Source organism: Camellia sinensis, chromosome 14, assembly GCF_055761805.1.
Source record: "Camellia sinensis isolate YWXY chromosome 14, ASM5576180v1, whole genome shotgun sequence".
In the NCBI taxonomy this organism is placed as follows: Eukaryota; Viridiplantae; Streptophyta; class Magnoliopsida; order Ericales; family Theaceae; genus Camellia; species Camellia sinensis.
Window position 1 is genome coordinate 14,233,468 of NC_138974.1, and position 14,900 is coordinate 14,248,367.

At 36.8% G+C, this 14,900-nt stretch overlaps 1 protein-coding gene across 1 annotated transcript; it reads right to left on the reverse strand.

Annotated features, from left to right (window-relative positions):
* Window positions 1-7,226: 7,226 nt before the first annotated feature.
* On the reverse strand, window positions 7,227-8,922 carry LOC145807575 (uncharacterized). The gene is made up of 2 exons (XM_082906042.1): window positions 7,905-8,922; window positions 7,227-7,804 (listed from the first exon to the last, which is right to left on the reverse strand). Exons 1-2 carry the CDS (start codon window positions 8,882-8,884, stop codon window positions 7,363-7,365), a joined length of 1,422 nt encoding a protein of 473 aa, XP_082762168.1. The 5' UTR covers window positions 8,885-8,922; the 3' UTR covers window positions 7,227-7,362.
* Between the last annotated feature and the right edge of the window lie 5,978 nt (window positions 8,923-14,900).

Consider the following 14,900-nt stretch of genomic DNA (forward strand, 5'->3'; position numbering starts at 1 on the left):
AGGTAAATCAGTAGATTCACTGTTGCCATGTGACTTTCTAAATTGAGAATCCCATATATATCAATACGAGATGAGTTGTCACTGTAACAAAAAAGTCGAGCAAAAAATGGAGAAAACCAAAGCATGTGCACCAAGTCACATGACTTCACAATCCATCTGCATATACGAACAAAATAAGGGCATGGTGACTGTAAGATAATTCAGTGAATTCACTGTTGCCATGTGACTTTCTAAGTTGAGAATCCCACATATATCAATAACAGATGAGTTGTCACTGTAATAAAAAAAATTGAGCAACAAATCGAGGAAACCAAAGCCTGTGCACCAATTCACATGACTTGACCATTCATCTGCATATAAGGACAAAATAAAGGCATGATGTTGTTAAGGTAAATCAGTGAATTCACTGTTGCCATGTGACTTTCTGAGTTGAGAATCCCACATATATCAATAACAGATGAGTTGTAATAAAAAAAATCGAGCAAAAAATCGAGAAAACCAAAGCCTCTGCACCAAGTCACATGACTTCACAATCCATCTGCATATACAGACAAAATAAAGGCAGGCTGACAGTAAGGTAAATCAGTGAATTCACTGTTGCCATGTGACTTTCTGAGTTGAGAATCCCACATATGTAAATAAGAGATGAGTTGTCACTGTAATAAACAAATCAATAAAACCGAAGACTGTGCACCAGGTCACATGACTTCACAATCTATCTGCATATACTGACAAGTCTCTCCACGATTTGACTACTCAATGTGTGAAAAAATGAAGCTTATGAAGCTTACGACCCGCTATTTGTATTTCATTGAAAAGTATGACTATTTGAATTGTTCTTGTCATTTGGGAAGCTATTCACCGACCTACCTGTTATGTTTTATGTGTTGTTGAAGGCGGTAGTTCGATTCACCGAGTTTAGTTTTTTGTCAACCCCTCATTCATTACCGGAGTCATAATTTTTACTGGACTTTCAAGAATTGGAAGGTGACTCTTTCTTCTTTCCTGATGGAGATTGAAATTCGTTGTAATTTCATCCCTATTTCAGTAGCCCCAGTTAAGGGAACCTTTTCTCCGAGTTGCCTGATCTATTTTATGTGTTTTAAGTATTCACATAATTGAACATACATTAATCCATTAATTAATCCAGAACATTCATTAACAAATTGCAATTCAATAAAGAAAGTCATGAACTCATAAATGTGTACTTATAAATGTAGGTATTTCATAAACTTCAGGTTCATAACAAAAATACTTGAAATACATCCGTACGTTACACCAACAACAACGTTGTCTTACACTCCAGGAACGAACATATGAAAGATAACGGTGTTTGATTTCTTATTCGTCATCTGACATGTAGTAGTCAGAGAGATATTTTTCATTGTTGAAGACATTATTTCGCTCAACCATTGTCAAATCTCTGTTGCTTGCTTCTGCCATTTCAGTGGCTAGCTGAAGCATGAAATGTCGACATCTCCGCATCAACATCCTGTTGTTCTCCTTCTTAATTTTGCTAACTGCTTTTTCATAGTCACTCACATTTCGTCTAGCCATGGTCAATGAACGACGATGAGGTACCGGTGCCCCAAAGTTACGTAGATCATTATACAATCCTTCTTGCTCCGTTACCCTGAACGCCCATTCTGCTCGGATACCAGCATAATAATCCTTCGGACTTGAGTACTTTTCGCTCTTGTAGTCATACATAAATGGAGGTAGCAGCCACACTTTCGGATTTCTTTGCCGGTGTGAACTTCCTGCACCTCTTGAAGACATTGTTAATAAAATTAAAAAAAATAATAATAATAGTAATTGTATATCTATTACTATTGTTATGCCTTCAACAAACATCATACTGGGGTATTTATAGACATGATAGTGGTGGTAGGGCACTATGGAATAAGTGATACACGTGATATTATTTGATGTTATTCATTTCATGTAATTTTGATTACCCGTGACTTTGTGTACCTGTGATGTAGTCACGGACGTGGTTGTAAGATAAAATAATAATTGTAGGCCATAGAATCACAATGCTATCCCTTCATATTCGAGCAGTGCGTTGTCAAATAAAACAAAATGCAGTGAGTTGTCACATCGGCACATGAAACTATTTTGTCATGCTTACTTTTGTAATACAATAAGTACTCACTTGGAATTGACGATTTCAGTACGTATAAGTGTTTTCGAGAAATTATAAATTAAATCGAAAAATGAAATTTTCTTTGTATTAAAGTAATATTGTTCATAAACTATCATTGTTTTTCTCACCAACATAATAAAATGGTCACCTGCTAGGTAAACACGATTGGAACTTTGGTGCCTATATTTTATCTTATTTCCAGTTAATGAACTTCACAGTCATCCGATTTTTATTGTCATTACACAATCGTCCATCATATTTTTTTACCAACATAATAGCATTTTCTGCTTTTTTTCACAGTCGTAATAATGTGACTTAGATGAATTCTGAAATGTGCGGAAAAAACAAAGCATGTAAGTTGCACTGCAGAAGTCACATGCATCACGTAATGTCAAGAAAAAAGTCACAACGTATACAAGCATGGCAAAGTAAGAAAGTCACATGCATTACTGCATCACTGCATAAAGTGACATGCAGCATTGCATCACTGCACAAAGTCACATGCAGTGATGCAGCGATGCACAAAGTCACACGCATCACTGTATCACTGCACAAAGTCAGATGCATCCCTGCATCGCTGCACAAAGTCACATACCTCCTACGTACTGTGCCCATTGCAATTATGCACAAAGTCACAGGCATCACTGCATCTGCGGCACAATAGTCGATGCTACAGGCCGTTGATTCGTTCATGACTGCACAAAGTCGAGTCCTGACAGCCGTATGCACTGGATAAGGTCAGTGGCATGCATGTGATCGAACAGGAAATTGCATACATACAGCTACCATGTGTATATATGGTATAAATATCGTAGCATACCACAACAAAAGTTTTACAGCCATTTCTACCGATATCATCATGACATATACGGTGGTTGATCTATATTCAGCAATGGGTCGCTATTGGGTTGCAGATGGAGATGAATTTCAATACCCATTAAATCCAAATTTGCGTTACTCACGTGCCACCGTCAATACCATGAGAGCTGAGTGGGAATTTCGCAAAACTCGAGCAAACGTTCTCATTGAGCTATGTCGTGAAGTTAATCTTAAATTTCCTCGCCGGTTAGCCATGCGTATGCCAACTGACACTCCACAGTTGTTGCAAAGGGCATTGCATCGTATCCGCGACGAGGTTAATCGCATGACCCAACGTTTGCAGAGGTCCGGACTAATGAAGACCGCAAATGAGCGTGCCGAAGATGGGTTAATGGATGATGCACACCAGTACTACGCCTTGAGCATGGATGTTATGTATGAATCTGATATTGAGATGTCAGATGATGATGATAATGAATGAAATTGTTTGGATGAACACCCAGGGCATTTCTGTAATGCATGCAATTTGTAATGCTTATCCACGACTTATCAATGAAGCGAGATATTTTAATTATTTTTAGGCTTGAACAAACATATTTTTTATAGCTTCTTTACACGTTTTGTTCAAACCAAACGCATTTGTAATTTATGTTCTCCTAAATTACGGATAATGAGAGAGGGGTAGAGATGTGAAATAGATTTGTGTGATTCATCAATATAAATAAGAATAAAAAATTGTGAAATTATAATTGCGAATAAATAAGTATGACACTTACATCAGCTGTACAAGTTTGACACATACAACCAAAAAAAAGAAAAAAAAAAAACCTATATAGTCCATATCGCAACCGCTAATGCCCTAACCTGCCCCCAGTCCCACAACCCCGACCGTAGATCTCCCTCCTCGGTCTCCTACGGTAGACTCTCTGAATATCTGGCACTCTCTCCCCTGTATGCGGCCCTCCACTGACTACCTGTGGAGCCTGTGAGTGTGAGTGTGACCCCCCCCTCTCCTGCATCTGATGCCCCTGATCCTGCTTGTGCCTGTAGATCAGATACTGCTGTGAGCTGTGAAACTCCCACTCCCTCGTCTGGTGCAACTGTATCACGATCTGCAGCTGGACCCCGACCTCTGCCTCTGCCCGCACCCCGACCTCGGCCGCGACGTCCCCCACGACCATAACCTCTCCCTCGCGCTCTAGGGGGGGCTCAATATGGCCCTCATCATCAATGTGTGAGATGTCAGTGAGAACTGCATCATGTGTACTCCTGGGCGCGGTCGAAGTAGTCCCCATAAAAGCAGGTGGTAACTGGGTGGGTGGGGTAGCAACATCATGCATGAACCGGGGCGCGGTCGAAGTACTCCCCAGAAAAGTAGGATGTAACTGGGTGGGTGGGGTAATAACATCATGCATGAAGCAGGGCGGTGACCAATCAGGGTCAGGGTCAGCATGCTGGGTAAGATGTACGTGTGGGGAATATGGAGAAATGTATGGGGTATCATGTGGTGGGGTGACTGAAGTCGAAGGACCTGCTGTGGCTGGTGCTGAACTGGAAGGCACTGACGTGGACGGGACTGATGTGTCTGGAGCAGCTGCTGCAGTGTGTACACCGTAGTCTCCAAAATGCAGACGATCTACCCGATGGGCATGCTGGATCCCCTCGTACAATAACTCTCTGATCTCTACAAGGGCCTGCAGACCAAGCTGTCCATCACGTCTGAAAATGGCGTCCTCAGCCAAGTGATATGACCTCCCAGCTCGAACCACCTGTAAAAAAAATCAGATATATTAGGCTATAATTGACTGAAAATAATCAATTATGATATTAACAATTATCGGAGATATAGTACGCTACTCACCAATGACTCGAGAGAAGGCCCAACTCCCTGATATCCGGCCTCGGACAGGTGGCTCGGATTACCGACAAGTAGGTGTGTATGTCGCCGATACCACAACATGTAAGGGTCGGGAGATGGGAGGACCCCATCGCTCCAGTCAGCCTGTACAATAGTGTCACGACGGGCATCCCACAACTGTATGTATCGCATATGATGCTGACTCCAGTCAGTGCTGGCTCGGCCACGTCTATCCGTCGCATGCAACCGCCACTCGGTGTCACACCGATCCGGCACGGCCTAGACCCGACCAAACTGTCGGAGGACACGATCAGGGAGATGCCACTCAACCACGTCAAAACAAATGAGTGGTACTCTCGCCATCCATATATCCTCACCTAGGCGGCAGTAGTCTGGGAGCGTGTGGAGGACATCAGCATAAGGCTGCCAGATAAACTACAATAACGACAAGTCTATTAAAAATCGCTCATAAACATATACAGTCCATATGACAATTAAAATTTAGGTATTTAAATTTGATACCTCGCCGTCTATCATCCGGTCAAGCTGGTCTCTATACACCACCACTACGTGGGTCGATACGACCTCGTGGCTCATGTCAACCCTCCACCGGCTACCTCGAGGTCCGGCCGGCATCTGCATGTCTCCCTGCCCGATGGGAACCTCACCAGGACCAACTAGTTGCTGCCTAGACGGGGCAATGCGAATCAATCTCTCCCACGCCCAAATCTGCAATAGTTTGAACGCAATTACAATACTGAAATATGCCATACAATATGAATTGACATGTAATAAAATTATTACTAACCTGTAGCAAGACAAGGGGTCCTCCGATCTGAGTCACACCCACCTGAGTGGCTCGACATAACATCCTATACAAGCATGCCAAAGCCGCGGCGCCCCAGCTGTACTGGCCGATGACGTCAATGTCTCTCAACAGTGGTAAATACATCAGCTTGAGCAGGTTCTGTGACTTATCAGGGAGAAGTACCCCCCCAATAAGCCAAAGAATATATGCTCGCGCATGCTGCTGTACTAACTCATCTGCAGCATCATCTGGAAAATCACCCTGAAAATGCTCCGACAGCCACCTCACCCTCACTCTACCTGCCTGTAAGTCTGCAGGTGTAGGTGCTACTCCCAATAGCTCAGCACATAGCGCTATCCACTGCTCCGTCGTCAATGATGGGTCAAGTCCAGTAACTGCTCGCCCATCAATCCGTAGACCGTATAGGACAAATACGTCCTGCAATGTGACGGTGGCCTCACCGGTCGGGAAATGAAATGTATGAGTCTCTGTGCGCCATCTCTCGACGAGAGCAGTAATGAGTGGGTGGTCCAGTCTGATATGGCCTATACGATATACACCATAGAATCCCGCGCGTAGTAGACACTGCAAGACTCTATGGTCCAATGGACGATCCCACAGGCCGGAATCTCCCCGTCGGCATGCCACCACGGTGCGTGACTGGTCCTGCATAACAGAATGAGTATTTTAAATTATAGCATAATCAAGGAAATGAAAAACAAAATGCAGTGTATTTCCATTGTACGCGTAAAGTCCAACAAACGTTATTGCATACCGGGTCCTCCCATATACTGTCAGCCCGATGTGGATGACTCAAAAGGGGGACCTCATCAGGTAGATGTGCCATGAAGCCTGTACAGTTGAAAAACAAATACATTTTGAAAAACTGTATTGGTGAGCATGTAATTTAACTATATCAATTAAGCTCAAATTATTATGTACATGACGACTTGGAAAATAAATGTGGTCGATTATTTTAAAAGTATAAATTTGTGTGCCATTAACATGGAAGCAATTAACTAAAATCAAAATTTTGCATATTATGTGCCATTAAATATGATAAGCAATTCAACATAACCTATCGTTATCTATGCTTCGGACTAATATAAAAATCTTTTACAAAGTCATTTTACGATCTCAGTTACATAAGCTTAATAATGACCAATAACATGTGGATAGTTTTTGTATGTCAATATTTACAAACAAAATGGAATGATCATTTTTTTTTCAAAACTTCATTATTGATTTTGGCATATTTGACATAACCTCATTATTGATTTTGACATATTTGACAAAATTCGTTACATTTATGGCATATTCGACAACTTCATTATTGATTTTGTAATTTTTGTTTTGCAATAAAGTAAAAAATTTGTAAATTACGTACATATAATTCATAAATTCTAAATGTACAAAATGCTTGAATCAGTCGAAATATTAAAATCTTAAAATGAAAGAAGAACTATGTGATTTTAAATAAAATTCTGTAATAAACATTTTGAATGAAGTAGAGAATAAAAACTATGATAGTTGTAAATTTTGTCAAGCAAATAAAACAATTACAATATATAAAGAATTAAGCAACAGAAATGATCTATTACAAATAAAAAATGTTCTATTAAATGTATGACCCCGTTTACAAATAATGAATTACAAAAGAAAAGTAAATGATCTATTACAAATAAAGAATTACAAAAAGATCTATTACAATATGTAAGTATTACATAGTCTTCATCGACCAAGTCGCGCTGGACATGTTCGCCTGTCATGACCTGTCTGCTGGCACTCACTGCAACGAGCGGTCAAACGCCTATCTGATATGTCCATCTCATTCGGAATACGAGACATAGATGCACGACCCCGTTTCACTTGTCGCAGACGCAGTACATTAGGCATTAAAGTCCACTGCGGATCAGCCCAATAATCTTGATGCGGTATTGGATTGAATTTAGTTTCCCAAACCCTCATGTATACAGGAAGCCTATATACTAGATCAACGTACTCGAATGGATTGTCACCGCATTCAGACATTACAGCGAGCATATGAGAACATGGATAGTGTCGTATCTCATATTTTCCACAACTGCACGTGGGTTGATTCATCCGCACAATTTGTGTATTGCGACCTCGTCCATGGCGAAAAGATGTTTGCACCTCAAACACGCGGCGTGGCCTATAAAAAAATTGTAATAGAAACTAATGAAGTTCATGTTTTTAGGTGTAGTTAAATTGACAACATAATAACAATAATTTAATTTATATTACAAACTAACCTGTCATATGATATCAACTTGAAAGTATTTGCCCTTGCGATGCCATCCTCAATAGTTTTTTGCATCTGTCTAGGGTATTGGAACTCATTTCGTACATCTAGTTCAGCTTGGGCTCCCATCTCGTCAAAATATTTTACAAGCCGCCGAAATGTAAATTCAACCATAGCTGAGATAGGTAAGTTCCTTGCACCTTTCAAGACGCTATTGAAGCACTCTGCATCATTGCTAGTCAATACCCCCCAGCGATGTCCACCGTCATACGAAAGGGCCCACTCCTCAGGATTCATCTTGTAAACCCAAGTGATGGCTTCTTGGTCAATAGCCTGTATTTGTTGTAAGTAACCATTACACTTTCGTCGTTGATGAGCACTTCCTGCTTTCCATAGAAGTTGTTTCAGCTCCTTATTTCTGAACGTAGTGTTAAAGTTACTACAAACATGTCGAAGGCAGTGCCGATGATATCCAACAAATTGGAGCGAGGGATTCAACCAATGCCGCCTCACAGCAGCTAAAATACTCTCAGCTCGATCGGATATCAAAGTCACTCCCTGTCGGTCCATGACAATATGTTCCTTGATATTTGAAATGAAGAACGACCAAGACTCCAAACTCTCCTTGTCGACAACAGCAAATGCAAACGGTAGTACTTTGCCATTGGCGGTGACAATCGTTGCTACAAGCAATACACCAGTGTATTTCCTGTATAAGAATGTACCATCTATGGTTATAACAGGCCTACAATGTCTGAATCCATCGATGACGGGTTTGAAAGACCAAAAAACAAAGTGGAAGACGGGCATAATGGTTGTATTTCCGGTATATCTATGCTTCCATTGCACGATGGTGCCAGGATTAGATGTTTGTAATGCATACATGAATTTAGGCAACATCATATATGATTCATCCCAATCTCCGAATACCATTCTAATTGCCTTTGCCCTTGCATGCCACGCCTTCTTGTAATGTATAGTATAGTTCATGGACTTTTTTATGTCTTCGATGACATTCTTAATGGGCATATCAGATTCGTTCTGCATACAACAATACCTATGAGTCAGATTATTTTGGTGTGAACACTTTAAAGACACAATTTTGGTGTGAACACTTTAAATAAACAATGTGTATATAAATGTAAACATTTATTTTGTATACTCACCGCAACTTGTCCCAAAAGATGAGAAGCAATGTAACTGGAGCTAATATTTGTGTGGTCCCTATTCGTTCGTGGGTATAAACAATGGTGAGGACCCCTATACTACTTTATTTCAAAAAGCCCATGTCTCTTACTAAGAGATGCACGCAACCACCATCTACAGTCGTGCTTGCAAGCACACACCCAAACGTCTCGCTTGGAGGTTACGACTTTGTACTCTCGATTATTTGTTGCATGGTACAATTTCACAGCATGTACGAGTTGCTTCTTATCAACGAAAACCATCCCTTTGTCCAACTCTGGATTTTCAGCATTCCAGATTCGGTTACGGGGAACGACATCGCGGTTACTAATGTCAAAATCACCACCCATGTGAATGTTTTCAAAGAAAGGGATTTCAGGTCTAGGTGGAATGGGGGCATTTTGAATATTAACGGGAGCGTCGACATCATCTTCTTCATCATCATCATCATCATCATCTGATCCGCCCAATAAATTTTCTTCATCACACATTTCATTCTCATCATTGTCTAGGGCGACATCAGGACCGTACATGTCACTGTCAGCAAACTGCACAAAATTAACCGTTTCAGCCATATTACCAGCAACTTCAACTAGAGTCGTATGATGGCTATAGGTGGGCACATCTTGGGTGTTATTGTGAAATTCAGTCTCATATCCACCATGTGAACTTGATTCTCCACCATGGCCATGAAATGTCTGTTGTGTGTAGCCAGCTGCATAACATTCATTTGATTCATACATAGGAGACTGAAATGCTGTCGTGTCAACCCCATGTGTCTGCAATGTAGTGAACGGATGCGAATCCATCTGTGTTATATTCGGAAGATTCTGTAAAACCTCTTTCTGAATGTACACTTCCAAACAATTTGGTGGTTCGAAATTTCCACCGATACTTAAAACGGTGTTCAACGCCTCATCGTCATTTATCGGTAATATTTTGTATTTGCTGGTTGCTTGCTACTGGCGATAAGGATATCTACATTTGAAGATCAATCGGACTGTTTCTCCGTAACTTGCGACCTTGGACATAAACATCTCCTCCAAATTGCCAAGTGTGGTGCCAAGTTGCACCATATATATCCCTTTCGGCTCAGCATCATATGACACACCTTCATTGGGATCCCGAATTATGTTTCCCCCCCAGTAAAAGATAATTGGAACAGTTGCCATATACTTGCTTCAATGAAACAATAAATATTAAAATATCAACAATATACATATATCGAATTGTACTTGTAAAATAAACATTAAAATTTGCATAAGCCACAAATAAAAGCAACCCTCTAATTTTTTATCAATTTATATTTTCCAGGGTTGAAGGAACTGTAGAGGTGAAACATTAATTCAATTTGTATTTTGTCAACTATATATTTGTGTCTCAACTGGATTATTACTGTTTATATTCTCATTTTTTTCACTTATTTTTATTCGTATAACAGAACAGCTGAGATTTCATCTATACGTGGAGTTATAGATTGTGTCTCATTTACTTCCTATGTGAAGACTCTTATCTTTTCAACGTGAATGTTCTTTGTTGTCATTGCTCTATTGTCTTAATCTAAAAAACACATAAGAAGAAGTATACTTGTTGTCTTAATTCTTTCGAATTAGTGGCGAAAAATAAAATAGGTTGAGAGATATTTAGTAGAGGGTGACACGATTGATTTGGACAATATAAAATACAGGGTGCAAACATTGAGAAAGATTTTTTTAACCTGGTGATGTAATTGTTCAGATTTATGAAAAATATAAGTTAATTTGATTTGCTCCAACTTGTGCCATTACGGACCTTAATGACAAAGTTATTTCCTATGTGAACTAGTAACCCTCGTCCATTTTGTAGAGGGCATAGAGGCTTTCTTATAAAATTAAAACAACAAACTGATTTTGGATCATTTTGGATTGTTCTGAAAAGTAAGAAAAAAATTAAATTTATTTACTCCTTTTTTTTCTTACACATACAAAAACAAAAAAATAATTACAGAGATAATTTATAATGGCAAAAAATTAGAGATAATTAAATTGAAGTTGGTGGTTAAATGTATGGACTACATTTTGGATAGTTATCCATGTGAATCTATCGGGCCATCCGTACCAATTATTTGGTATTACAAAACACATGCTTACCCATCAAAGTGCCAATTTTTTTTTTCCCCTTCTTACGTACGAAATTGCTATGGACTATTAATTAAAATAATTTATTACTTTTTTCATGCATATATGTCTGCACACCTCTATGGACAGAATAATTATGATATTTGCTTCCTCCAACCCCTAATTTTGTAAATCTATTTAACTGGCCTTCGGTAATCTTAGGATTACTGGCCGGTCATACCTATAGTAGCGGGTTTGGGTCGTCATAGAGTGGTATCAGAGCACGAGTTATACCGTACACATGAGTCCATATAAGCTACAAGATGTCCTAGAAAGAATTAGGATGTGTTAGTGTATGTGAAATTACACGACATGTCTGAAACAATTAGACATGAAATGAAATTGAGTATTGTCAAAACTATAAACGAGCTATTTGCCTATGTTTATTAGTGCTCTATTTACCTATAGCAAATGGAGAGAACAAGAAGTGATGATGTGATTGAATCCTTTGATGCTAGAAACTGAAAAATTATTTGAAGTGTTTCCATGTTGGATCATTTTGGATCATTTTGGATCGTTCTGAAAAGTAAGAAAACCTGATTTTGGATCATTTTGGATTGTTCTGAAAAGTAAGAAAAAAATTAAATTTATTTACTCCTTTTTTTTCTTACACATACAAAAACAAAAAAATAATTATAGAGATAATTTATAATGGCCAAAAATTAGAAATAATTAAATTGAAGTTGGTGGTTAAATGTATGGACTACATTTTGGATAGTTATCCATGTGAATCTATCGGGCCATCCGTACCAATTATTTGGTATTACAAAACACATGCTTACCCATCAAAGTGCCAATTTTTTTTTTTCCCTTCTTACGTACGAAATTGCTATGGACTATTAATTAAAATAATTTATTACTCTTTTCATGCATATATTGTAACTACTCTAAATTTATTACTCTTTTCATGCATATATTATACAAACATGAATAAACATTATTAAAACATAATGTTTAGATTTTCCTTTTCAATGGTAGTGGACAATCACAAAGTGAAAAAGACGATAAGTCAGTTCGTTCAATACCCATTTCAAAAACTTTTTCAAATTTTCTTCAATTTTCTCAGAAAATTTTAATTTGTACTAGAATACTATTATATGTATTACAAATTCAGCTCATTAAATGTTTTAATCATATTTTGGCTGTCTGACCCCAAATATAGTGAAATAAACCAAACGAAATTAAACCAAATTTTTTTTTTAAAATCAAATAGAGTCAAATTTAAATATTTTGAGAAACCAATAAAAATATTTCTTTTCAATAAAATAGAGTCAAAATTAAATATTTTGATAAACCAATAAAAATATTTTTTTTTAATCAAATAGAGTCAAAATTAAATATTTTGAGAAACCAATAAAAATATTTCTTTTTAATCAAATAGAGTCAAAATTAAATATTTCAGAGAACATGATCTTTTATTTGAGAGAACATGATCTTTTCGTGGAGAGAAAATTAAATATTTTTTTAATACATGATACATTCAAAATTAAATATTTTTTTGTTTAATAATTATATTTTGTAGAAATTAGACATTAACAATTTCTGAACCATAATTTGATTCAACAAATGTAGACATTTTGATTCACAAGCATAATTTGAAAATTCCAATTTCTGATTTCAAATTTCAAAATATAGACATTTCATAATTCCAATTCAACAATTCTCAATTACATGAATTTCGTAATATGACATTAACAATTACGAATTATATGAATTACAATTTTTACTATTTTTATTCTTAATTAAACAAAATTACTTTTAAAACCATAATTTGAAACCCTAATTTCCTTTTAATTCCTGTTAACAAGCAAAAAAAAAAAAAAAACTCACAAGCATCATTTCAAAATTCCATTTTCGGATTTCAAATTTCAAATTTCAAAATATACACATTTCATAATTTGAAATCAACAATTCTCAAATACATGAATTTCATAATATGACATTAACAATTATCAATTATATGAATTTCGGATTTTTTAATCGCAATTCTTAATTAAAAAAAATTATTTTTAAAACCCTAATTTCCTTTTAATTCCTCTTCACAAGCAAAAAAAAAAAATTCCAATTCAACAAATGTACGTTGGTTTATTCAATATTCAAAATATAGACATTTTGATTCACAAGCATAATTTCAAAATTCTAATTCCTGATTTCAAATTTAAAAATATAAACATTTCGTCATTTCAATTCTCAATTCTCAATTCTCAATTATATGAATTTCATAATATGACATTAACAATTATCAATTATATGAATTGATGATTTACGAATTTCATCATTCCAAATTTCAATTCTCAATTCTCAATTCTCAATTATATGAATTTCATAATATGACATTAACAATTATCAATTATATAAATTGATGATTTACGAATTTCATCATTCCAAATTTCAATTCTCAATTCTCAATTCTCAATTCTCAATTCTCAATTCTCAATTCTCAATTCTCAATTCTCATATTTATGATTTATTTAAAAAATTCAAAAAATTAAATAAATTCCAAACCCGATTTATGATTCAAAAGCATAAAAATTCAAAAGCATTACAACCCTTAATAATGTGAACCCTAAAATGACATCCTAATTTGAACAATCCTAATAATGTGAACAATCTGATATCGAACCCTAATTTCATCACCACAACCACACTGACAAAGCATAAACATTCATAACCATATTCAATTTCATAACCACAATGATAAAAACCCTAACATTGACAGAAAAATACATTTAATAATTCCAAAAAATTCAAAAACTAACCCTGATTCCAAAAAATTCAAATACATTTAAAAACCCTAACATCGACAGAAAAACCCTAACCCTGATTTCAAAAAATTCCAAACCCTAATTTCATAACCACAATGATAAAATCCCTAACACATTTAATAATTCACATGTAAAACCCTAACATTGACAGAAAAATACAACATATTTACAAACACAAAAACTAAATACATAAAATTAGGGTTAATGTCATACCACGGAGAGAGAGAGAGCAGAGACAGAGAGTGAGAGCAGAGAGCGAGAGCGAGCTGAGATGGAGGAGGGTGAGAGATGGAGAGTGAGCTGAGAGCGAGATGCCGAAAAACCTAAGTCTGAAAAACGTGTTCTGCTGAAAAACGTATGCAAAGGGGGGGGCTTCGTATATATGAGGAATGAAATCGCTATTAGAAATAGCGTTTTCATTTAACTGAAATCGCTATTATAAATAGCGTTTTTTCTGCAAAAATTTTTTTGTTAAAATCGCTATTAGCAATAGCGTTTTTTGGGAACAAAATTTTGTGTAAAAAGCGCTGTTAAGAACAGCGTTTTTATTGGGAAAAAAAGTAACGCTATAAGCGCTATTAGTAACAGCGACTTATTAATCAAAGTCGCTATTTGTAATAGCGATTTTCCTGTTCATCTACTTTCGCGCTCCTAACAGTAAAAGCGCGAATAGTAATGACGCTTTAGCTTAATTTTGAAATTCCGTCAGAAGTTAGGCTAGTTTTGAAAATACAATGTAAAAACGACTTATATTGGGAAAAGGCTCCTTTTGTTGAGTCAAAGAAAGTGTACATTCTTGTAACTTAACAAGAGATTACCTACCAAGAAAGGAACAATAAATAAATAAATAAATAAAATGAGTAAATGGTTGCCATATGATATTTCATCCGTGACAAGAAT